The 24,948-nt window shown below is 38.7% G+C and overlaps 1 protein-coding gene across 5 annotated transcripts in view; it reads right to left on the bottom strand.

Annotated features, from left to right (window-relative positions):
- The window catches only part of LOC127643178 (transient receptor potential cation channel subfamily M member 3-like), a 183,842-nt gene extending 158,991 nt beyond the window's left edge, over nt 1–24,851 (bottom strand). For all 5 annotated transcript variants that reach the window (XM_052125780.1, XM_052125782.1, XM_052125784.1 and 2 more), the window contains exon 1: nt 24,346–24,851. In XM_052125780.1, the coding sequence (XP_051981740.1) occupies nt 24,346–24,522 (177 nt within the window). In that variant the 5' untranslated portion in view covers nt 24,523–24,851. The remainder of the gene's footprint in view (nt 1–24,345) is intronic.
- Nucleotides 24,852–24,948: the final 97 nt, after the last annotated feature.

The raw sequence follows: 24,948 nt of genomic DNA, 5'->3' as shown, positions 1-24,948 counted from the left end.
ATATATTTAATGTTAGTACATATTAGTTAAGGTCATCTAATATAAAGTGTACTCTTCTGTATAATCACTGTGAGGACTAAGACAAATTGTTTTGTGTGATGCATTTATTCAGACACTAGATGGCCATCACATAAAACAAATCCAGACCCCTCTCTACTGAGCTAGTTAACATGGCACCTTAATGATGCAGCTTTTCCTTATTCATTTCTTTATTTAAATGCATTGATATTCTTTGTATTATGTGAATGTCATTTAAAGGTTCCTCTATATAGAATATGGGTGGGAAACAGTTCCCTCACACAGACATAAAGATCCAAAATGTTTTTTATATATGAAACATCCAGTTCCCTGAAACAAAAAGCATTCCACACATTTCTCCAAAGCACATAAATATGCCATATGATTGGGGAAACTAGCATTCTATTCTAAATAATTCTAAATTAAAGGCAGACATTTTACAGACATTTTGTACAAATGCTAACTGGCTATTATAGGGCCCTGGATATACTGTAGAATATTGCGTGCTGCAACTCAAAAGAAGTATTAAAAATATTTTAAAATATCATGTTTTTATATAATTCATTTAATTAATTACAAATGTTAAATCTATATGTTTATTCTTAATATTAATATCTAAGTATGTATAGCATTCTAAAGACGCAAATATTTAACAACAAACATTTACTAATATACAAATTGGAGTTTCAAAAATGCTGAAACAGTCCGGCAGCAGAGGAATTAGGCTTTCTAATAAGAGCTAGCATAGGCAAAGCCAGACCAAACAGCACAAGATCAGAGCAACATGATTTAGGATAATATTTCAGTACCAGGCAGTTCACTTGGAAGAGGAAGAACATCTTTGACTATAGCCACATGATCAGAGTCTGTACGAAGGCCAGAAGCAGAGATTACATGAACCCAGAACAGAAGTTTGGTTATTCTGAGCATTTTTCCATCTTGATAGAGGTGGCCAAAGCCTCTTACCAACATGGCATGACCATTAGCAGGTCATCACCTGCCAACTATTTATGACATTTATCTCTCCAACATTATGCCCTACCCCTCCACCTCCTCCCACCACCTCTCTAACCGATAATGACTTTGTCTCTTTTATCACTGAAAAAGTGGTAGCCATCAGCAGCCACACCATGCATTCACAAGTAGTTAGTCCCCACATTTATGGAAAGGTTTTCTCACAACATTCAATTTTCTAATGGAGTCAGATCTCTCAGTCTAACTTACACACTCCCCATCACATTTAGGATGGTTTTAGTAAACTTACTGCTAAATAAAAGCCTACACTCCATCCTACACTTCTGGAAAACCACAGACTGGTCTCTCTACCTCTGCTCTTGGCAAAAACACTTAATTGAACTCTTTTCAATCAGGTGTCCAATTTTCTTTCTCAGAACACAGCTGGATGCCATTCAGGCTTCAAAAGCATCCATTTAATGGAAACTGCCCTGCTGGCTGTTCATCCCCTGTGGTTGGTGAGAGATGCCTCCAGATCATCCTCATTCTGCTACATGTGTCTGCTGCCACAGGAACCATACTTTGATGGTTTGAGTCTTATCTTATGGCCAGACCTTACAAGTTATTTTGGAAGGCATGAGGTCTATGCCACATTAGCTAAGGGTTGGGTTCCATTTCTTTCTTACTGAATGCAACCAACTGGGCTTAATCCAACATAATCACACAGGAACTTGACATGTTGCTACCAAATGTTCCGGTACAATAACATCAACCCCATTCTGCAGAGTTACTAAGAAGCGGTATATCCCTTTAGATGTCTTTGCATCAATTCAAAAGTGTTTACATTTTCCTGTGGTGCTATTGGTAGTGCATACAACCTCAGAGACTCAGGTTCTGGTCCTATAGACATCAGGAAGTAATTATATTCAATAATAATTTTTCTGAGGTTGCACTTTGCCTCTTAGATTCTATTTATCCTCCACTGACTGTTATGTTTTGGTTAGGGTGTATGGTTCATGAAATATGCATTCCTGTTGACTGTATCACATCAAATCGCTTCAAAACTTACTTTTCTGTCCACTCTGTGGACATTTCACCCGGAAAAGGGACCTTCCAGCTTCGGCCAAAGGGGACAGTGGTCGGAATTTCAATAAGCAAAGACCAATTTCAGTAGAAGAACTTTCTTAATCTAGATGAATGACGGCACTTTCAACTCAACTTGACAAACACAGAGCTCCTTTTCATCCCACCCAGTATAAGACATAAGCACAATATTACATTATAGGTGGACTTGATCAACGTAATGGCACCCAAGAAACTGAAAGTAGGTCTACTGTTTTATCTGACTGACCATATCACAATGGCTACTCAATTACACAGATTTGCACTCTACAACATCAGGAAATGTAGGGCAAAATCTGAGCTTACAAACAGCTTATTATTCAGAATATTATCATCTAAAATTTGGAATATTGCAATGCTATGTTGGCTGACTGTTTTGCATGTATAAATAAAACTTCTGCAAATGATTCAGAATGAGATGCCTGGCCTTCAGTCTTCTTAAGAGGGGAATTCACACCTCTGTTTGTCTCACTTCACTAACTGCCAGTAGCTCCCTGCCTTTTTAGTTTTCCTTAGCCCAATATGGCCTAATACGATGAAGAGTTGATCCACCACTCAATGACTCTCACAATATTCTGGCATTGTATCACCTATAAGACAGTTACGCAAAACTTGAAATGTTATCAGTTCTGCTGAACATGTTTCGCATTTCAGGTCTAAAGTTATGTTTATTGGTACCTTGCATTGATCTTCAGCATGGACGAGAACAAACACATCCACTCATTCTCCAGTTGGTGTAGTGCATTCATTGAGCATTTTAAAGAAAATACAGTCTGTATTTCAGTATAATTTCAAAACGTTACTTTCATTTTCATTTGTAAGGTTTTGCTCTTTGCTTCATTGTATAACTGACATGAAGGAAATTAGTAAAATTTTCAATTTACATTGTAATTAAGGTTTAACGCTCAAATGTAAAAAGAATAATAATAATAAAAATAATAATTCCTGCAAAGATATAATCTTCTGTCTGAGGTTTTTTAGTTCAATATGGAAGAATAAGGTAGTCAATTTATGGTTGCAATAGTCTCCATCTCCAGACATAACTACTAGACGACCAGGTATTTCTCTCCTGTTCAATGTCCCAAGAGGTGAGGATGTGTCTGCAATATTTTCTGAAAACAAAGACTATTTATATGCATATGTAAGAAACTGCAAAACATTCAAAATATCTGCATCAAGCACATGTGAAATGACAGATAGAACTGCGGCAGTAGAACATTTTACTTCACATAGAAATAATAATCCTTAAGGATTCAGACCCATTATGCTGTAGTATTTTTTATGTTTGTTTTTGCCTGAATCACTGTTAGATATCAATGTTTTTAAAAACAAAATTTCTAAATTAGACTTTGACCAGCCACTTGTGACTAATAATGTGTAAACACAAGCACAAGTCAGACAAAAAAACTAAAATTAGTGGAACAATTGGGATCTCAGGGATTGCAATCTTGAGATAATTTAAGCACATTTCGTAAGTCGCTCTGGATGAGAAGGCTTGCTAAATGACTTAAATGTACATTTAAGTCATTTAGCAGAGAAGCTTGATGCAGAGAGAAGAGATAAGCTATTTTACAGTGAATTCCATTGAAATCTCACAGTTTTACTTTGCCAGCATGTGGCAGCTATATCTGATGCTTGTTTGCACAGCTTTATCGAGTAGAATTAACAAATTCAAACTTAATCAATACTAACATTGTTTTGTTTGATCTTATCCAGTCTATTTACAAAATCCAATTCAAAATAATAATTTGTGAGGTCACTCTTGTTCTGCATCTGGGGAGCAGCAGTATCACTGTAGCTAGTTAATTTTGGAAGTATTAAAATAACACTGTGTAACAATTTTTTATTATTTTTTTGGCTCCTGGGTAGTAAGTGTTATTTTCTAATTTGCTTATGCTTAAAAAGTATGGAAAATGGATATTATTCCCCACAAACTATATACTTTGTGACCAGGACAGTGATATTTTGAAATTTACCTATTTTCCAGAACATTCCAGATAGATTCAGTGCTGAGTAAACTTGGAGTAACTTCTAGAACTTTATAGAATGTTCCAGTAATATAAATAGTAGTATAAATACAAGGGCCTTAAGCCCACCATTTCAGTTTAGTTCCAGCTGCCTAAGGGCATCAAGAGGCTGCAAGCATCCAGCAGATGCATTTTGCTATGTCTGTGGCCAATTTATCAAGACAAGAGCGAAAAAGTACACTGTGGAATCATCTGCTAAGATGTGTGAGACCTACAAGGCATATTTCGGCATGCCTGTCATGTTTTAAGATAAACCCTGGGCACCTCATTTCACCTGCAAACACTGCAAAAAAACTCTGGAAGGCAAGATGGACAATTGTTACTTGGAATTTTCAAATCAAATCAAATCACTTTGATTTGAACAGTGGATGAAAGTGGTGCAACAGTGGGTGAAAGTCTTGTGTGCAGTTCTGAGCAACATAGCAGTCATAACAGTGCACACCGCCTGTTATATATGTCCAGGAGGGGGAAGCTCACCTTCGATGATGTGTCTGGCAGTTCGCACCACCCTTTGCAGGGCTTTGCAGTTGTGGGCGGTGCTATACAACGTCATCAATTCCTTGCTGGACGCCTTGAAGTGTGATGAGTATGGCTGGGAGGTCATAGGAAAAATACAGTCATTCCTGATGGGTCAACAAGGTGGTTTTACCAAGTTTCCCTGCTATTTTTGCCTTTTCTTTTGTATTACTTTAATATAAATGTTAATTTAGATTCATGTTGTTTTTTTCTGACTTTGTGAATGAAAAGACACAAATGCGCCCGTTTTCTCATTGGAAATAGGTACATTTCAAAATATCACTGTCCTGGTCACAAAAGCAAAGTTTGTGGGGAATAATAGCCATTTAATATACTTTTGAGGCATAAGCCATTAGGAAATAACACTTCCTACCCTCGAACAAAAATTGTGATACATAGTGTTATAGATCAGAAAAGAAGCAGTGGGGAAAAGAGAAACATTACTGGTTAAAGCTGTTCTCTTCTGCTGTGCCAGTGCCAGATTTCATTTGTGATTTGACGAGTGTGAATATTAAATCAATTTCCACCTGCCAATCAGCAAATTACATTGTATTGCCAACTGTGTGAACTGGTTCTGAAAAGTATGAATTCATTAAAATCACATTGTATACCATGTACAAATGATGCAGGATAACAGTATAGCTAGTGGTGAAGCCATATTCTCTATGAATATAAATGCATTCTACTGTGAATATAAGCATTTGTTTATGCATACAGTATGGGAATGACTGAATGCTAGAGTGAGTGTTTCCCTGCAGGCCTGTTTGATTACAGGTTTGCATCTTGTGACAGGTACTGCAGGTGTATGTTTGTTTTAGCGTTTTAATATTTTGTTCCTGATTCCTGAATACGGGAGTGTGCCTGTGGTATGAATAATTTAGATGAATATTTGAGATATGTGTGTGTGTGTGTGTGTGTGTGAGTGTGTGTGTGTGTGTGTGTGTGTGTGTGTGTGTGTGTGTGTGTGTGTGTGTGTGTGTGTGTGTGTGAGTGTGTGTGTGTGAGTGTGTGTGTATCTGCATGTCTTATAGTGAGAGTACTGCACTGTCACTTCTAAGCCTGTGATGCTGAGCCTGTCCCTGAAGGCAAGAGGATAATAGCAGCTCTGTGGAGCTGTGAAGGTGTCAGGGGATGGGATGTGTCTCCTGCTGGGTCTCCTCCCTCTCTCAGGAAGACATCCACTGGCTGATCTCTCCCTGCACACTGCATCTAGAGCCATCAACCCACAGGACCCAATGAGCTGTCACAAAAAACCAACCGCAACAGCACATAAGCACTGACTGTACGTGTTAGTCATAACTATTCACAGGCCATGATATACTGACTACTTTCTGGTCACCTGTCATGTAATGTAGGGCTGTGCAAAATGCACACTTTTTAGAATGCCCAATTTTACCAAAATAAATTTGAATATATAAATTAAGTCATTATATATACTTTTTGTATATAAACGTGTCCCCACCATCACTACCACCAAAACAAAGTCTATGCCTCTCTTTAAAACTACACCTGCATTCAATGGCCTATTATAAGTTATAAGGCCATGAGATGGGTGGTGTCTGCTTCCTGTGGGGGGCTTGACACCAGGGAGGGGCTGCAGGGGCGGACTGGGGCGGAGCCGGTGCAGCCACCACAGGGAGACGCCCTTGGTGACGAGCAGACAGGGTGCGGGATCTTGTGCCGGGGCAAGATGTGTTGAATGGCTTCCGTCTGCTTTTTCACCGTCGAGACCTGCTGGGCAAAGTCCCCGACGGTGTTGCCGAATAGGCCGATGGGTGCGTTCAAGAACCGTGTCTTGTCAGCCTCGTACATCTCGACCAGGTTCAGCCACAGATGCCGTTTCTGGAACCAACAGTGTGGACATCGTCCACCCGAGAGACCGTGCTGTAACCTTCGTTTCTCAGAGGACAAGGTCGGTTGCCGATCGCAGCTCCTGAATCAATCAACTTCCCTCGTGCAGTTCTTTCAGCGCCTTGGTTTGGTGGACTTGCAGGAGAGCCATGGCATGCAGGGCAGAAGTGGCTTGTTCGGCAGTGCCGTAGGCTCTAGCCGTCAGGGAAGATGTGAACCTACAGGCCTTGGAAGGGGGCTTCGGGCACCCACACCAGGTGGTGGCGCTACACGGGCACAGGTGCACCGCAAGCGCCTTATCCACTGGGGGCATCGCCGAGTAACCCCTGGCCACTCCGCCATCAAGGGTAGTGAGGGCGGGGGAGCCGAGAGATCAGGACCGGGCAGAGAAAGGCACTGGCTGTGGGGCGGGATGTGGCTGTGAGCAGAGCCGCAAGCCCAGTTACCAATCATCCAGCTGCGAGGGAAGAGTGGAGGGTTCCACTCCCGGGAAAGCATGTCCGTCATTTCAGTGTCCGCGTGTGACTGGGCGACCACACCCCAGGAAGCGTCAGACAGGACAACCCCGCTCTTCGATGCTGCACTTGAGAGCTCATCACCTTCACAGGCACCGAATAAGAGGTCAAACTCATCCTGGGACGAGTCGGCGCACTTATCCGAATGCCTAACGGGAGCAAAGAGCATGCCGGGGAATGGGAGGCAGAGGTGGTCCCATTGTGGTCCCCAAATCGCACCCAGTACTCGCTGTGCTGGCCTCATACCCGTAGGTAGAAGGACTGAGACAGGAAGCCTTACGAAAGCGAGCCATGACCGCAACATTGCCATGATCACGGCCTCACAATGAGGACATGACGCATCCACGAAAGATGTCTCGCCGTGGGCAGTGCCCAGGCACAAAAGACAGCAATCGTGGCCATCAGAAGGCGAGAGGTATCAACCGTAAACAGGAATAATACACAATCGGAAAGGCATCTTTAAAAAGACATTTCGATGTGTGCCGCTCTTGTATAATCTACTCTTTTGTGAGGGAAAATGCTCTTTTAGAATATACTCTTAAGATCTGCTGAAGCGCCAAGGGGTGATTTTTGCAGTGCACCCGTGCAGAGAGGTGAGAAAGCTGCTGTAATGCAACTTAAGGATCTAGCAGAGGTGAGGGATGGCAATTGCTTGACTCGGCTCCGAAGAGAAAATCTAATGAGCGGTATGCACATTCCCTACTTTTATACCCGTATGCCCGGGGGAGGGACATGCAAATACCACTCGTAATTCCCATTGGCCTTTTATCAAAGATCAGAGGTGTCTCGGGCTCTCAAGAGTGACCCATAGTATCACTACATCGACACAACATCGAATGAGTGACAGATAGGGAACTGTTAACTAAACATGTCGTATCACCACTCTGTAATCGAGCGATTGGACAAAGATATAGATTCTGTTTATAATTGACAAAGCTCTCAGTGTTGCAAGCACACAAGTTTGGAGCGGTCTAGTTTTGCCTCGTCACATCATGGCACTTCCTCGAAAAAGGCTACAGCACATTTAACAAGAATTGCAGGAATTACCTAAATAATCTGATATCTGAAATAATAAAATCATCATACAGTCATACAGTACCAGCGCATGCCACAAATGACTTGAATGATTGTTAAAGTAATATCTTTGTATTTCCATTATCTCATCTACAGTGCATGACCAACTAGACAGATGCACACACATACATACATTTACACAGTTCATCTTTAAGTAGCACTGATACCAGTGGAACTGATATCACTATAGCAACAGACCACATTATTTAACTCCACTTCAAACTTTGGACCATTAAAATTTTGCAGTTTCATCTTCAGACTGTCCAGTCAATTACAAGAAAAACCTTAGTACATGATTCAATTCTCCAAATTCACACTCACGCAGTGCATTTCCTTCTTGTCTGTCACAAAATGTCTTCTCCTTTCTGGGGTCAACCTCTCATTTTGCTTTCCTTTCCATTCCATTCTATTGCTTTGCTTCATCTTAATTACATGTTTTGCCAGAAGGGAGTGTTTTTAAACAATACAATGTAATGCAATGATATTTCACAGTCAAGTCTTTAAAATGTGTTACATAAATCTTAATTTAATCTTCTAATAGCTGAAACTCTGCAGCAAGCTCTGTAACTACTCTGTTGTTGTCAACCCTATACAGTCCCATGTGTACAAATAATATGCTCTGCATAGTCAATTTGTTGGACAGTATTATTCACTGAGGTCCAAATTAACCCATGGCTAGTTAGTATGACTTAATCAGTAGAGTTGACATTTGGACATAATCAAAGGCCACTGGAGAGCAGCAAAAGTCACAATGCAGGTCAACACACCACTAGAAAAAAGTTTTTAAAAAAAGAAGAGAAAAAAATTTTCTGGTGTGTTGTCATTTGCTAAATGTGGCTGTAAAAGAGAAAAATTCTTTCCATTTGATTTCTGTCTCAGCTCAAGGCAGCATAGCAAGTCTCAGATGGCACTACGATGACACACTTGCATGACATGTAACTCAGAGTGGCGCTCTGTAAAGAAAAAAGAGAAGAGCTTTCCAGAACATTCCCTAAGGCAACCAATTAAAGATTTAACCAGCACATTCTAACCTCAAAGAAGAGGGCCAGAGTAAATAATAATAATAATAATAATAATTCGAAATAAAGATAAAATAAGCTGTAAGGTTGCATTGCTATTAGGAAAGACCACATCTCTCTGCAGGAGAACACTCTAATTAGAGTCTAAATAACTCAACAGGTTATGAATCACCAATGATGTCTCTGTCTTTTAATCTTTAGTCTTTTAATCACAGACCATCCAATCAGAAGCTCTCATATTACAGTATCTCACAGGTTGTGAGGCTCCAGCAATTGCCAGTCAAAGGTGCCATCATTAAAGGCTCAGTTATTAAACTGTGATGCAGTTCTCTGTAGTTTGTGATCAAAACAGAGCTTTTATTAAAGAGAAAGGTATAAAAGGAAAAGTTCTGATAAAATGACCTGATAAAGGAGAGGGGAATGAAAAATAAAATAAAGTCTGCAGAAGAAAATCAGTGTGGTCAAAGACACAACATAAGAGGAGGAAACCAGACAAAGATACTGACAGACTTCAGTTTTCCACGTGCCTCTATATGAAATTTGTAAATCTTCTTATGAGCACAGTCCCTGTGGACTATCTGGATGCAGGCCGTTTTTTTTTTAGCCTATACGCATCTTTATGCATCTGTGCATGAGCTTTGTTTTCACTGTACTAAAGAGTATAAACTGTAATCATAGTATCCATGAGTTGAACATGTTAACAGTTTCACATGTGTGACAGGGTAGAGGGCGGGGCCAGGTCGTGATGCTGCACACCCGGTCCCTTATCAGGCTAATTAAGCCTCCGAGAGGGATAAAGGCCAACTGCGGAAGGTGGTGCGACGAGACAGAGATCGTTTACGGTCAGCTGATCGTCGTGTGTGTTTGTGTCTTTTGTTTAAGTTTCTCATTCATCTATTATTTATATTGTATATAGCCGGTTCTCGGCTCCTCCTTTCCTTTATATTCCCTTAACACTGGTGCCGAAGACCTGGGAAGGAGGTGGGATACGGCGTAGTAGAGTTCTCGCCACTGCCGGAGGTGTCCTGTGTTGATGAATTAGCACATTTATTGGCTCTTTAACTCTGCAGGCTTTCAATGTGAAGCTTGAGTTATTCTTGCCACAATTTCCCTCTGTTTGAAATTTTTTTCTGACTATTAAGGTCTACAGTGGGATATGAAGACCACTAATTGCCCTATTTGAATGATACAAGATTGTCTGTCCTATTGGAGCAGATGAGCTGATTAAGAAATGTAAAATACAATTGTTACCCCAATTTGGTGACATTCCTTTTACCTTCATTATAAAAATATCAGTGCTTAGCAAATGACTCTCTGCAAATATGCTAATATATTTATCATCATTATTTGCAGATCATTTGCAAATCTTTGCAAAGCACATGCCCAATCACTTAAATGCTCAAATAATCCTTGGGTAAAGTTTGACCCATTTTAATTTTGTTTCTTTAATAAAACTGGTATCCTTTATCTGAGTGGTACAAGACTTAGTGACTTTTTCTCCATTTGCTATCTGAACACATACCAAAAAAATCTGGACTTGATTCGATAAATCTAAGTGGTTGTAAAAAAAATATATAATTTTGTTTGGGTCAAAATTTACCCACCTTTGGAAATGAAAGGGAAATGAAAGGGAAATAATAAAATACAGAGATATATAAAATACAAATCAATAAAATAATCAGACACAACACAAAATAAAACCACACATATTATATGACTATAAAACATCCACAATGCAGAAAACACATGCACGCACACACCAACACACGCACAGGTTTGTTTGACTATATTAGTGATCTTTTATAGACTTCCATTGATTTCTTATCAGGCTAATGATATTTTGTATTTCCAAACACTATCCCTAAGCCTAACCATCACACAAACTTGTGCACATCACTAGATTTGAAGATCTACAAAGCGAAAACACCCCTGAAACAGAAGCAGCAGGCGGTGTCAAATGCAAGGGCCCTCTTTATGACCGGCTGCAGTAATAAGATCAGCTGAAGGGCTCTCAACACCAAAATGCAAACTGCTGGCTGACCTATGTGGCAGAAGTAAATGTTATGTCCTCCGCCTTCAGGAGATTAATAGAGGGAACAACAAAATCTGCCCCAAGATTCCTGGCTATGACCTAGTCATCGAAAGACCACATCGTCAGTATGGAAGCACAGTCTTTTTTAAGACAGGCATAACAGCTGAAGCAACTCATTTTTATAACACTGATAACAGTCGAACTGAGCAGCATTGCAGTAACATCTGTATACAAACTTCCGCATGGGGCCAAATGTGGCAAGAAAGGCACTTCCAGACATGCATGGCATGCCGCATATAGCCATTGAAGACTTCAACAATCACAACACCCAACAGCAGGGAGGGAGCTGAAGAGTGGATGGACTACAATCAGTTGAGTCTCATTCATAACTCCAAGATATCACCATCCTTCCATACAACTCTGACCTTACTGAACGTATCACCATGTTTGAAGCTGATACATTCTCTGAGGAAACAGTCAAAATGGGTGAGACTTTTATGAAGAACATCTCCCAAGTGCGGCTGAAGACCTGAACTAATCTTGTTGAGACAACTGACATGTCTAGGCATGCAACTTAATCAGAAAGCTCCATGGTGACCCTACAGCAGCGCCTCAGTAACCCAAAGTGATGGCCAACCAAGTTGACAACCAACTGCTTCTGAATGCCAAGTGTGGAAAGAAGAAGAATAAGCAGAAGGGAAAGAACAAGCTTGATAGAAAGAAGTACCCCGATGACCCTGGTTACACAAATCCCTTTACCATGGAGAAGCTGGAAGCAGGATTAGCCAGTTTAACACCAGGGAAAGCCATGGGACTAGACAAGATTGCAACTGAGGAAATTAAACATCTTGTCCCAGAAGTAACAAAAGGGCTTCTAGAATTGTTCAACAATTGTCTGTCAACAGAGAATTGACCTAAAATCTGCGTGACTGCACACGTGATTGCCTTGCTTAAGCCTAGTAAAGACTCAGTTAGCCCCAAGAGCTACAGACCCATATCACTGCTATGTCACACTTACAAACTCTTTGAACGCCTCCTCTTGAATAATCTTGCACCAGCTAAAGATTAATGCCTCAGCCCTAAACACAAGGCCTGTACGTGAACCACAACTGAAATCGCGATACAAACATCCACGATCCTGTGTCGTGGTTCGAGAAGACCGAACCACGACACACGCCCCTCTCCAACCCCAGCAGCCTGCCATCAGTTAAAGATGCAGCCCCATTGAGCTCTTTACACACACTACAACAAAATTTATTTTCTCATTTCACAGTAAACATTACATATAAATCGTGAAATTATTATTATATTTGGTTAGTAAGTCATGGCAAGTATGACTTTACACTTGTTTTAGCATCTTCCAACTACGTGCCGTGTGGCCACTTTTCCAATCATGTGTACACGCCTGCAAAGTTGAGCAATTCAATTATCTCAAGATGGCTAATAACCTGAAATTGCAGACCCTCACGGCACATACAACTCAATAGTATGGGAATATTTTGGTTATCCAGTGGAGTATAGGGATGGCAATCGTGTCGTAGACAGAACAAATACAATTTGCCACAATTGTTTCACAAAACTTCCTCAGGTGACAGGCAACACATCAAATATGCACACACATATAAAAAAAACATCATCCTGACATTAATCGAAGCAGTACATGGAAGAAATCTCAACATCAGCAGGTTACTCTTCCTAATGCCTTTCAAATTAAGTTACTAGCCAACTCCGACCATGCTCAAAATATTACAACGCAATCAGCGCTTTCATGGCCCTGAATATGTGTCCCTATTCAGTGGTTGAAAACAACGGATTCTTTGCGCATACTCTAAATCTGGCTTCACAGAAGGGAATGAGTGTTAACCAGATGTCCCAGCTTTTAGGCAGAGTGAGAAAAGTGGTCACTTTTTTCCATTGAAGCACTACAGCTGCAGCAGTGTTAAAGACAAAACAAGAAATGCTCCAGCTTCCTTCACATAAGCTAATGCAAGATGTACCGACCAGGTGGAACTCAAGCCACGACATGCTTGAGCACTACCTAGAACAGCAGGCTGCTGTTGTCTCTGCACTTACCGATAGGAGTGTTAAGATGAACATCAAGAACATTGTTACTTTGTCTGATGATGACATGAAAGTAGCTGAGGATATGGTTCAGGCCCTCAAACCAGTCAAAACAGTGACAAATATGATGAGCACTGACCAGATGTAATGATAATGCCACTGAAACACAATCTTGGCATCCATGAGTCATAATGACTCAGATTCAACATTTGTGAATCTGAGTCCAAGAGAGATTTGTGAACTTCCAAGAGAGATATCCTGATACTTACTCAAGACTAACTCAGTTCCTTCATGTGAGCACTGCACCTGACCCACGTTTCAAAACTCTGCCTTTTCTGGATGAGACCATTTGCGGTATGATCTTCAGGAGCCTGATTGACATTATTCTGGAAGATAGTCCTCCACAGGTATTTGTTAAATAGTTTCAGTCTAAACAGAATTTATTTGGATACTTCAGTGTAATAATATCTGACATCATAATGCAATTGTGTTTGTCTTTGATAGGCCCAGGCCTCCGGAGATGAGACAGAGGATCAATCAGAGGTGGCATCCAGCAGCAGTGACTGTCCTCCAGAAAAAAGCACCAATCACTGAACTGTTTGGAAACTTCTTTCCAGAGGCACCACCTCTTATGTAAAATTTATGTCAATAGAACAATAGACCTTCAATTGTTTAGAGACAATTGTTTTCTGTCCTCCAGAAAAAAGCACCAATCACTGAACTGTTTGGAAACTTCTTTCCAGAGGCACCACCTCTTATGTAAAATTTATGTCAATAGAACAATAGACCTTCAATTGTTTAGAGACAATTGTTTTCTGTCCTCCAGAAAAAAGCACCAATCACTGAACTGTTTGGAAACTTCTTTCCAGAGGCACCACCTCTTATGTAAAATTTATGTCAATAGAACAATAGACCTTCAATTGTTTAGAGACAATCTGTTGTGCCACTGTGTGAAGAGATAAATAAGTTGTACTATATGATACTGACTTTGAAAAACATAAATCATTGCAAAATTAGATCTAAAATCTTATTAGGATAATAGTTTAGTTCCAAGCATATTAATTTCTTGCTTCAGTGGAACAGCCTCGCTCACTATTCACTTAACTGCATGGAAAAAAGAGGCAATGAATAAAAATGGTGATTGAGGCTAAGGAACATTTCCTTTTGTGCAAGAAAATTATGATCTATCCAATTAATTACTCATTTAAATGCATGTTGTTGAAAATGCTTTCCTCACTTGGTGTGAAATGTGTGTATTTTGTAAATACAGTACATATTAAAATCATGTTGTGTCTGAGGCTATCCGACTATTTCTCTGTGGTGACTAGGTTTAGAGAAAAAGCTTTTATCAGAAATATACACAGGCAGGAGTGTGAGCTAATTAATCTGCTGAGAGGAGTGCTGGGCTCCGTCAAGCTTTTTCAGCTGTCAGAGACTCTCCCTGAGCCCAGCCAGCTTTACCACAGGGAGGACCCTTGCAATTCACGCCTGCCATTCCATCTAATGCTGAGGGATGTTTATTTGAGACCTAGGCATCTGGGTTTGTCTGCAGCAGCATGGAGGATCATGGAAAGGCAAAAAAAACAGAAAAAAAGTTTTCATAGGAATAAATTCTATAGTATTTTATACAGATATTCTTTTGTTTATTTTTTTCAATATATTTGTTATAATTTATAATATATTTTAATATTTTAAACCATTTAATCCCACCGTTTACATTGTGACCAAAATGTTACCTGAAATTTGAAAGGTTTAAAAAAGTTGTTGGTGCATTTTACACAGTAATTTGTAATTATTACTGTATTATTTGAAATTTCTTATGGGGTCTAAATGAACAACTCAGCAAAATATGGTTTCAATATTCAAATTGTGAAGATTAAATAATATACTTTCACTAACTAAATTACTATTATTATATTTGCAATAATTTTTTAAGTCATGTAATTTGTTTCATTGGGCTAATATAAATGTTTTCACTAAATTTGGGATTAAATTTGTTAAATTAAGGTTTTACACATTTCCCCTCTTTATACAGATATTTTAAAGCTAATTTGGCTTGTGACCTTGCCCAGAGAGTAGAGTTTTTCTCTTAGGTGAAAGAAAGTGATTAAATAAAAGTACAATGAGAACTTATCAATATTTACATATCATAAATACATTGTATAATTAATTCGAAAATATTGGGAGGGGGGATTATTTTGCCACAAATGGCTTCCTCAGGTCTGAGCATGCTCAAAACTTTGTAAGTTCTTCACCAACAAACTTGACATTGTATTTGTTCTCTGTTGTAAGCTGCTTTCACTTAAAGTGGACTTCAGTGATTATTTTAAGCAATCTCAACAGTTTCTACATTAAATAGTTTAATCAACTTTTAAAATGTACTTTACCTGACAAAACTGAAGTTGGATTTTTTACAGTGCAATTTAGATGTAACTAATTACAGTATAAAAAACTGTAGTGAATCTGAACTGTGGTGATATACTGCATCTGTAAATATAGTGAGAAGACGACTGTAAACGTTGTGCTGGGCAGTATGTGCTACAGTTGCTATAACAACCAAAGTAAGCCACATCCGCCAGGCTTAAAGCCCTGTGGTGGTAGCACAAAATCAGACCCCTGAAGTCCTAACAGCTCATTCCAAACTCTGATCTGCTCCTATTTCAGTTTAGAAAATAAGAAACAAGAAAGTCGTCTTTGTAGTTAAACAATGGAATACATTTCAGATGACTCATTTCTGGTGAGGGTAGAATTACTTTGGACTGTGAATGAACAGAGATGTTCCAAGTAAGACTTTAAAGGGATAGAAAAAAGTAAATCATAATTTATTCAATTTCATTGCATCTTTTTTCCATATAATACAAGTGAATGGTGACTGAGGCTGTCATTTAGGGATGGGCGATACCACTTATTTTCTTTTCGATCCGATACCAAGAACTTTTAGGCCAGTATCGCCGTTATCGATACCAATACCGATACCTGTAATAAATGTATTTCTTATGAATTCTTTGGATAAAATTAGTAATTTAAATTATCATCCATCCATCCATCCATCCATCGTCAACCGCTTATCCTGTGTACAGGGTCGCGGGGTAATTTAAATTATATTTTTTTTAAATATATTTATAGGCCAAAGCAGAAAATTATTAGGCTGCTTTGTTTACCTTTTAAAAATTAGCAAGTATAAGCAACATATAAAACCACAAAATTAACCATAGATACTATTATATGGCTACTATTACTAAAACCAAGTTACAATATGGATCCTACAGTAATGCTGTAGCAAAACCATGGTTAATTATATCAAAACCTTAAAAAAAAATTACTATGGTTAATACAATATTACTACAGTAAATCCATGGGTAGTTTTCATGAGGGTATCATTTATTAACGAGGATTAAAGATCATTATCAATGTTTTAACACCTGAATTTAAATAAGCCTGTAAAAATGGTCACACAAGCCCTTTATAATACATGTCACTTATAGGTTTGTCATTACTTGGTGTGAATAACTCCAGATCCTTTTTTTCTGTCATTACCTCAGGAAAGCACTGTTCCCTCTTTGAACGAGTGCTATGACTGAAAGGGTGAGCGCTGCTAGTGTATTTTAGCAATTCTACGTGTCATGATGAGCGGAAGAAAAAATAGTTCTTATGCCATGCAATTATTTTTTTCCACTTCTAAGCTTATGAGATGCATTTATATTCATGTTATCTAGAAGATCACTATTTAAAAGGAAAACTTTAGAATCTATATTTTTATGTGAGGATCGATATTCTTGCTACCTAATCGGTATCGGAAGTATCGATTCTTTAGTATCGATCTGCCCATCCCTACTTTCATTCCACCCAATATTTCCTTTATGATGACAGAAATAAAATTTGGGGTAAATGTTGGGTTTTTAACGTAAAGACCAACTAGTTCAATATAACTTGGGCTGCAACTAAAGATTATTTTGATAATCGATTAATCTTAGATTATTTCTACAATTAATCGATTAATCGGACAAAAATAAAATTGTATTACAAATTTTTTTTTTTTTTAAACTGACAAAAATATGATAAAGGGTGCAAGGATTTGGTTCGATTTACAGTACTAAATTCACAATTTTTTACCTCACAAAACTTTGAACCGAGTCTGAATCATGAAATGTTTATTAAGTTTTAAGTTGATTATTATTATTATTATTATTATTATTATTATTATTATTATTATTATTAATACTTTCAGGACGAAACAGTTAAAGTGCTAATCGTTAAAGAGTAAAATGATCAATAGGGCATCTAATTATATTAGATACATATGCTTGTACACTGTTTAATTTTAATATTATAGTTTTTAAAATAGTATTTTCACTGATAACATGTTTCTAAACTATTCATTAAAAAACATTCGTGTATGCTTATCCAGTAAAATAATGTTTGCCATAGTATCAATTTACTAGTAAAATCAGACATTACATGTGGCATTATCAGGATGACTTTCAAATATCATGACCCTTGTTATACATTATTTTCAGCATTACATACAGTTTAATATAGTATAATCAAACTGGACCCTGTCCAATTTCACTCTTGCTCTGAAAAGACTCATCCCAGTACACACATGAGCAGGAGAAAACGCTTTAAAAACCAGCACACCTTTGGTCTGTTCCAAAACATATTGAGCTGCCTTTCTGTCAATCGCCTAGGCTGCTGTCTTCTATGGCAGCATCCTTACTGAAATGATGCCTCATAAGAGAGCAATTTGGAATTGCTGCAACTCTATGCGTCTTTCAAATATAGCTTCTCTTCTCACCCTAGCTTTTGGAACAGCCTCTGTGTTGGGAGCATGCCTATGCCTCAAAATGCTGCCTCCGAAGGAAGATCACTAGGTTTTGAAACAGACCCCTTGACTGCTGAGACTTCAGTCTGATATCCATGAAAGCTGCACAACTGATTACATTGAAACTGAAGTCGTGATATGATGTTGGACAGTTTAATCAAAATAATTACGCAGTGCTCCCTTTCTCTATTGCGATCGGTTTGATTGACGCGGATGCGCACGCTCGCTTGTTCTTTAGAGTTTAATAGAGACTCGCGAAAGAACAGTTTAGAAAAATACGCAGCTGATTTTGAATTCATAACACGTTCACATTACAAAACATAGAAAACAGCAGTAAAATATAAGTGATGCGCTGGCACTCTGTTAACACACCTGGCAAAGGAAAAACTCCACATTAAACTACGAATATTATGATCTTCTTTGAAGTGTTTATAAAGTGCTCATTTAGTTGTTGCAGCCCTAAGTATGACATTAAGGTGCATCCTGAATTGTCCACACAAACACTTTAAAACACCATCAAAGATGAAGTTCAAAATTACAGGGACTGACTTAGTCAGCACTTAACACTTGTGAAGTACAGAATGTTGATTGAGAATGTCTATGCCTTATAACTAGAACTATCCCACCTCTTGACACCTCCCACTGAGATAAGCTCATACAAGAAACAATGATATATAAACACATGACTGTGTTTCCAAGTTACAGTTGCCAAGGTTTGATCCACACATACTCAAACAAAAGCCTATGATTCAAAATCATCTTGATTGCATTTGTATGTTATAGAACAATTACCCTGTTTGAGCATTTATGTTGGCATGCACATGCTCCTCACTGTTTGCATTGCCACTTAGCATTGGCTGTATCTAATGTTCAGTCTGTCCAGCATGAACGCAAACTTCCTTCGAGTTGGGATGTAAAACTGAGCAACTGTTGGAGATCCTCCTAACTTAGACCAGAAACATATAATATCTATAACATACAAATATCTGGTGATGGTGGTGGTGGTGGTGGTAGTGGGCTAAAGCACAGATCTGTTAATCAGAAGGTTGCTGGTTTGATCCCCACAGCCACCACAATTGTTTCCTTGAGCAAGGCACTTAACTCCAGGTTGCTCCAGGGGGATTGTCCCTATAATAAGTGCACTGTAAGTCGCTTTGGATAAAAGCGTCTGCCAAATACATAAAAGTAAAATGTAAATGTAAACATACTATAAAAGCACATGAACATAGAGGATTAACTCATAGTTATTCAAGCTTGATCTCATTCATTGTTTCATTCCAAAAATTGTCAGAGCGCAATTCATAACGCAACACAAGCATTGTCTTATACAGTTTTTTCTTTCAGATCGTCTACTGTCATGGAGGAGCGACAGACTGAAGTTTCAGAAGAAATGTCCTCCAGATTTTTAATGGATGTAGTGTTTTATGAGCATGTTTTTGTCTTAAGCCAGTGGATGTGGTCGGTTCTTCAAGATTAGATCTGTCTCAAACTGTTCTGAACTGAATGTTCTATATGAATTTATGGAGATGTGATCCAATATTTGGACAGTCTTCCAAATGATGCATCAAAGTGAAGATGTTTCTATAGCAACATAACCACAAGTAATCTAACACCGCCTACAAAGACAATACTGTTAATACTATGGTAGCATTTAAAAACAGTATTTATATTTAAAAGCCCAGGTCTGAAACACACAAGTGAACACCAGCTGTATTGATTTGTAATCAGCATACTCCATTTTTAATATACTGTGGATGAGAGCAAACTCATTCAGAGAGCTTTAGATATACTTTATTATCAGCTTGTTCTCAAACTCTGGCCTTTTGACCTTCATATGAATCTATGGCTTTATAAATTCTTCATGATGTTTGGTAATATTGCCAAGCATCTACCCCTCTGGCTAAGTCAATTACACTGTGCGACTGAAGTTTGCAGAAGATTGGCAAAAGAATGCTAGAAGAGAGAGTTTGTGTGCAAAGAGCATGAGGCAGATGTGTGACAGATGGTTTGGAGCGTGCTTCAGGGCATGCTCTTGTGCTTAGCAACAACTGACCCACTGAGTTGTCCTAATGCAGTAATAGTCTGTGCTAATCAACAGTTATTGACTCCAAATCAGCAAAAATGAGATCAGACCTGAGGGGTTTGCTGTTTTCTCGCTTGGATCAGCCATAACATTAAAACCACCTGCCTAATATTGCATAGGTCCAACTCGTGCCTCCAAAACAGCGCCAACCTATTCTTCTCACCACAATTGTACAGAACAGTTATCTGAGTTACCGTAAACTTTGTCAGTTCGAACCAGTCTGTCCATTCTTTGTTGACCTCTCTCATCAAGAAGGCATTTCTGTCCTTCCCGTCTGGAACCATCAATCATACATGCGATTATCTAATCAGACAATCATATGGCAGCAGTGCAGTGCATAAAATAATGCCGATAAGGGTCACATCAATCATCAGAATGGGGAAAAATGTGATCTCAGTGATTTGGGCGTGGCATGATTGTTGGTGCCAGATGGGCTGATTTGAATATTTCTGTGACTGCTGATCTCCTGGGATTTTCACACACAACAGTCTCTAGAATTTACTCCGAATGGTGCCAAAAACAAAAAGATCCAGTGAGCGGCAGTTCTGTGTATGGAAATGCCTTGTTAATGAGAGAAGTCAACATAACCGCTGTGTACAATTGTGGTGAGAATAATAGCATCTCAGCGTCAGGAGGGGGACCTAAACAATATTAGGTAAGGTGATTTTAATGTTGTGGCTGATCGGTGAATACCTAACTTTGCTCAACATTAGCACATGGACAAATTATTCCATGGGCTATTGTTGCAATGAACAATGATTAACAACAGTGTTTCATATCAGACAGTAACAATAAAGCCATACTTCTCTAATGGTCCTAGGAGAATACCCTATTGTGGTTAATATCGAGGCAACAACAGCAGAATAAATAAGCTTTATCTCTTGCTTTATCTCATCTATTACCATGCATCTCTTCTTTCACTTGAAAACATTATCATCATATAAAAACTTTGTGGTCAAAGCATGCCTCTCAAATGTGCACTGAACTTAAACCTAAAGTGTGTAATGTAATTTCTGCACCACTAGTGGCACCAAATGGAATTTTAAAAATAATTACTGTTTTCAAAGAGATTTCCTGAATGATCCTCTCGATTTGTGTTCAAAACTAGACCCAATCCGATACTGTGCATTAGTCATATGTGTTACTGTCAAGCTCCAAAAATTACATAACAGAACCATAAAAGCACCATTAAAGAAGTCCATTTGACTTGTGCATTTAATTGAAAGACATGCAATAGCTTTGTGAATCAAAAAAGGCTGTGTTTAATAAGTAAACATTGTATGCATGCACAGTGCGTTTGAGTGAATGGCTCTGTTGACACACAAACAAAAACGCGCAGGCTGGTGGCACCACACAAACAACATCTCAGATGTACTGTAGATGCTGAATAGTTTGGATTGCTTATAACATGCATTGAAAATGGCACTGGAGGACCATTTCTCCAGATTTTTAATAAAAATCGAATTAAACTACTGTGAACTAGCCTACATATAGACTCTTACTGGAGTTCCTGGAGTGTTCTGACCATTCAATTAAAAGCCAGAGGGTTTTAAAGTTAAAGGTTCATGAATTATATTAATATATTATTCTTGTATTATAAAAGTCAATAATAAAAATAATAAATACTTTATTATCATTATTATTTGTTTACAAATTAAAACAATATTTAAAGCTGTAACTTTTGGCCCTCTAGCGGTTAAAGTATAATACTGCATACATCTTGCGGAAATTGTATTGGTTATGACGTAAGTTGTGCTTCGGCTCTGCTCCTCTGCATGGATGAATGTGGTTCGAGGCACCAGTGTACACATGGATACAGGACATCTTATCAGAGCGAATGGACAAATAAATAACAAAAGAAAGGAAAAGACGGATATCCAAAAACTTGTCATCTGAGCAGGTCAGTGCCATGTCTTATGCTGTTGTTTTCACTTATTGGAAACATTGATGTTTTGAAATAAATTATGTTACAAAAGTTAGGCAACGTTCGTTAACAATAGACAGAATGATTGCTAGTCTGATAAGGTCAAACGTTGTAAAGTTTTTATAATGGCAGGACATTCTGGCCAAATAGACCATGATAGTAACTAATTTATATATTGTCATTGTTACCAGCTAGTGGTCAACATCATTTCAAGACTCACATATCCTTGGCAAGCCTAGGACTAAAGGATTTATTTATATAAATTATTGCCGTTATAAAGAAAAATACACTAGTGTGCTAGCAACTGACTACTGTATAATTATTGTATTTCACTACACACATACAGACGTGTGTGTGTGTGTGTGTGTGTGTGTGTGTGTGTGTGTGTGTGTGTGTGTGTGTGTGAGCCTGTATTTATCACTTTGTGGGGACCAAATGTCCCCATTAGGATAGTAAAACCCGAAATTTTTGACCTTGTGGGGACATTTTGTCGGTCCCCATGAGGAAAACAGCTTATAAATCATACTAAATTATGTTTTTTGAAAATGTAAAAATGCAGAAAGTTTTCTGTGAGGGTTAGGTTTAGGGGTAGGGTTAGGTTTAGGGGATAGAATATAAAGTTTGTACAGTATAAAAACCATTATGTCTATGGAAAGCCCCCATAAAACATGGAAACACAACATGTGTGTGTGTGTGTGTGTGTGTGTGTGTGTGTGTGTGTGTGTGTGTGTGTGTGTGTGTGTGTTTGATTACACAAGTATACATAAACCATATCAATAAAATATCTGACCCATCTGAAGCCATCTCTGTGTCGCTTTTAAATCCTTTCAGATTTCGGAGTTGTCGCCACCTCTGAAAAGCCAAGCCGATGTTGATTCATGTTTTATTATGGACTCTGTCGCTCTTTGTTTTATATAACCGGTGATTCCCCGGAGGTTTGACATTTTAAATGATACATGGTCAAGTTTTTCTCATTTGTTGTGACAACAAGACAACAAACTTTCAGGTTAATGCTACTCCCACACATGCACTACAGAAGCCAGAGCTTATTTTCTTTGTGTACGGATATGACGTCAACACGCGCAGGCGAATGCTGTACCATATGTATGCAATTTCCCATGAAATCCATCCCGACAACTCTAAAATATAAATCACTATTATAGTTTAATCAAAGTGTATTTGGGTAAAGACATGGTTTGGAAGATGGATTTTTGTTGCACTCCCTCATTAATAACATTTTGATATTTTTTAACAAAAAAAGTTACATACTGTAGCTTTAAGCTGACTGGGTTCCAAAAAAAAAAAATAAAAACTGTGTGAGTGAAAAATGGACTGATATTTTACATCTGAAGTGTACAAAAAAAGAGATCTGAAAAAATTTGCAAAGAAAACTGGCTTCTTTTCTACTAAGACTTTCACTGGAATTACTGTTAACTTTGCTGCTATATTATCGAGTTATTATTATTATTATTATTTTTAAATAGGCTATACATTTTTATTGAAATAATGTGTAGTTTAGAGGTTTGTGTTTCTTTACATCCAAAAGTGTACCCCCAATTTGTATCACACAGTGAGGTACAGATATTCTACACTGATTAAGAAAAAACAAGACTGAGATTTCAGTTATCGTAGTTAGATCGGGAGAGAAAAAGTGGTATCGGTGCATCCCTATTCAAAACTCATGCAATTGGTACAGCCATACTGTTGGATTGGTCAAACTTTTTACAATAAGTAAACAAATGGCATACTGTTAACGTGCAAAGAAAAAAACACTGTAACTTTAAAGTAAAGTCTCCTAGACTTTGATCTGTTCTGTGACAGACAGGTATGGCTCAACTATTCTCAGATTCAGAGAAAACTAAGTGTGAAAATTGCAGTAACTACAAAATTCACATTATTCCAACCAAATCCAACACTTAAATCCAATTTCAGTGTTGGCTTATTTACTGCATTTAGCTTTTGTAGGGCAGTATAGTTGTCTGTGCATTTTAAGCTAGGATAAGACAAAGTATATAACATGGATAAACAACACACATCAACTTTATGCTTTACGAGAGCTGCAATGCCACAACACTGGCAACAGCTACAAGTGTTACTTTCCAATCTGCTAAAACTTTCCAAACACTAACATCCTCGGAAGGGACCTTTAGATTCCTGCCTGCTTAAGCCAGACTCTTTCCTGCACCCCTCTCTCTATCTCTGTGTGATCCCATGCCCTCATTCTCTGCTCTTCCTTCCTTCCACCAGCAGTCCCTACCCTGGCCCCCTCACTACAAATGATAAAATCAGGGAGGATGGAGAGTGTACACAAATGCTGTTCCTCTTACCGCTGCATGCTGTGCGGCCAGTCCTGACCTCTTAGTAGACCCCTGTCTAGAACTTAGTCTCTTCCAAGACTCAGAGAAGCGCCCTCTGGTGGAGGGGCGTCCTGGCCCCTGCACCTCCTCCCTCGTTGAGTTGACCTTGAAGCCCTCTCTCCTCCCCTCCCACTTTCGTTTAGTCATAACTTTGAAGGATTCCTTGAAGACTCACAAACGAAAAGCACAAAAACAAACTCTATATTGTGACGATATTTCTTCCTCTAATCTCGCCACAAGTGTCTGGGCATCTCGTTCCTGCCTCCTCGCTTTTTATTTTCTTGGATGGAGGAGAGAAATGGAGTAAGTTTGGCATCTACACCCTGTTGACTGTGGTGCTGCTGCTTCAGTTATTGATGTAAGAGCTTCACCCGTGCAAAGAGAAACCCAGAAAAAGAGATACAGAAAACATAGCCAGTGTAGCCCCGCCTGCAAGGGTTCCTCTCTGGTCTCAGTCTCCTGATGTCTTCAAACTGAGAAGGCAAAGGCAATCTGAGTCGTTCTGAAACTGAGCTTCATCCTTACTCTCTCTCCCCACCCTGATTCACATACTCTCCCTCCCTCGACTCATTA

The sequence above is a fragment of the Xyrauchen texanus genome, chromosome 4, assembly GCF_025860055.1.
Source record: "Xyrauchen texanus isolate HMW12.3.18 chromosome 4, RBS_HiC_50CHRs, whole genome shotgun sequence".
Lineage (NCBI taxonomy): Eukaryota > Metazoa > Chordata > Actinopteri > Cypriniformes > Catostomidae > Xyrauchen > Xyrauchen texanus.
This window is presented reverse-complemented; position numbering and strand designations above follow the sequence as displayed.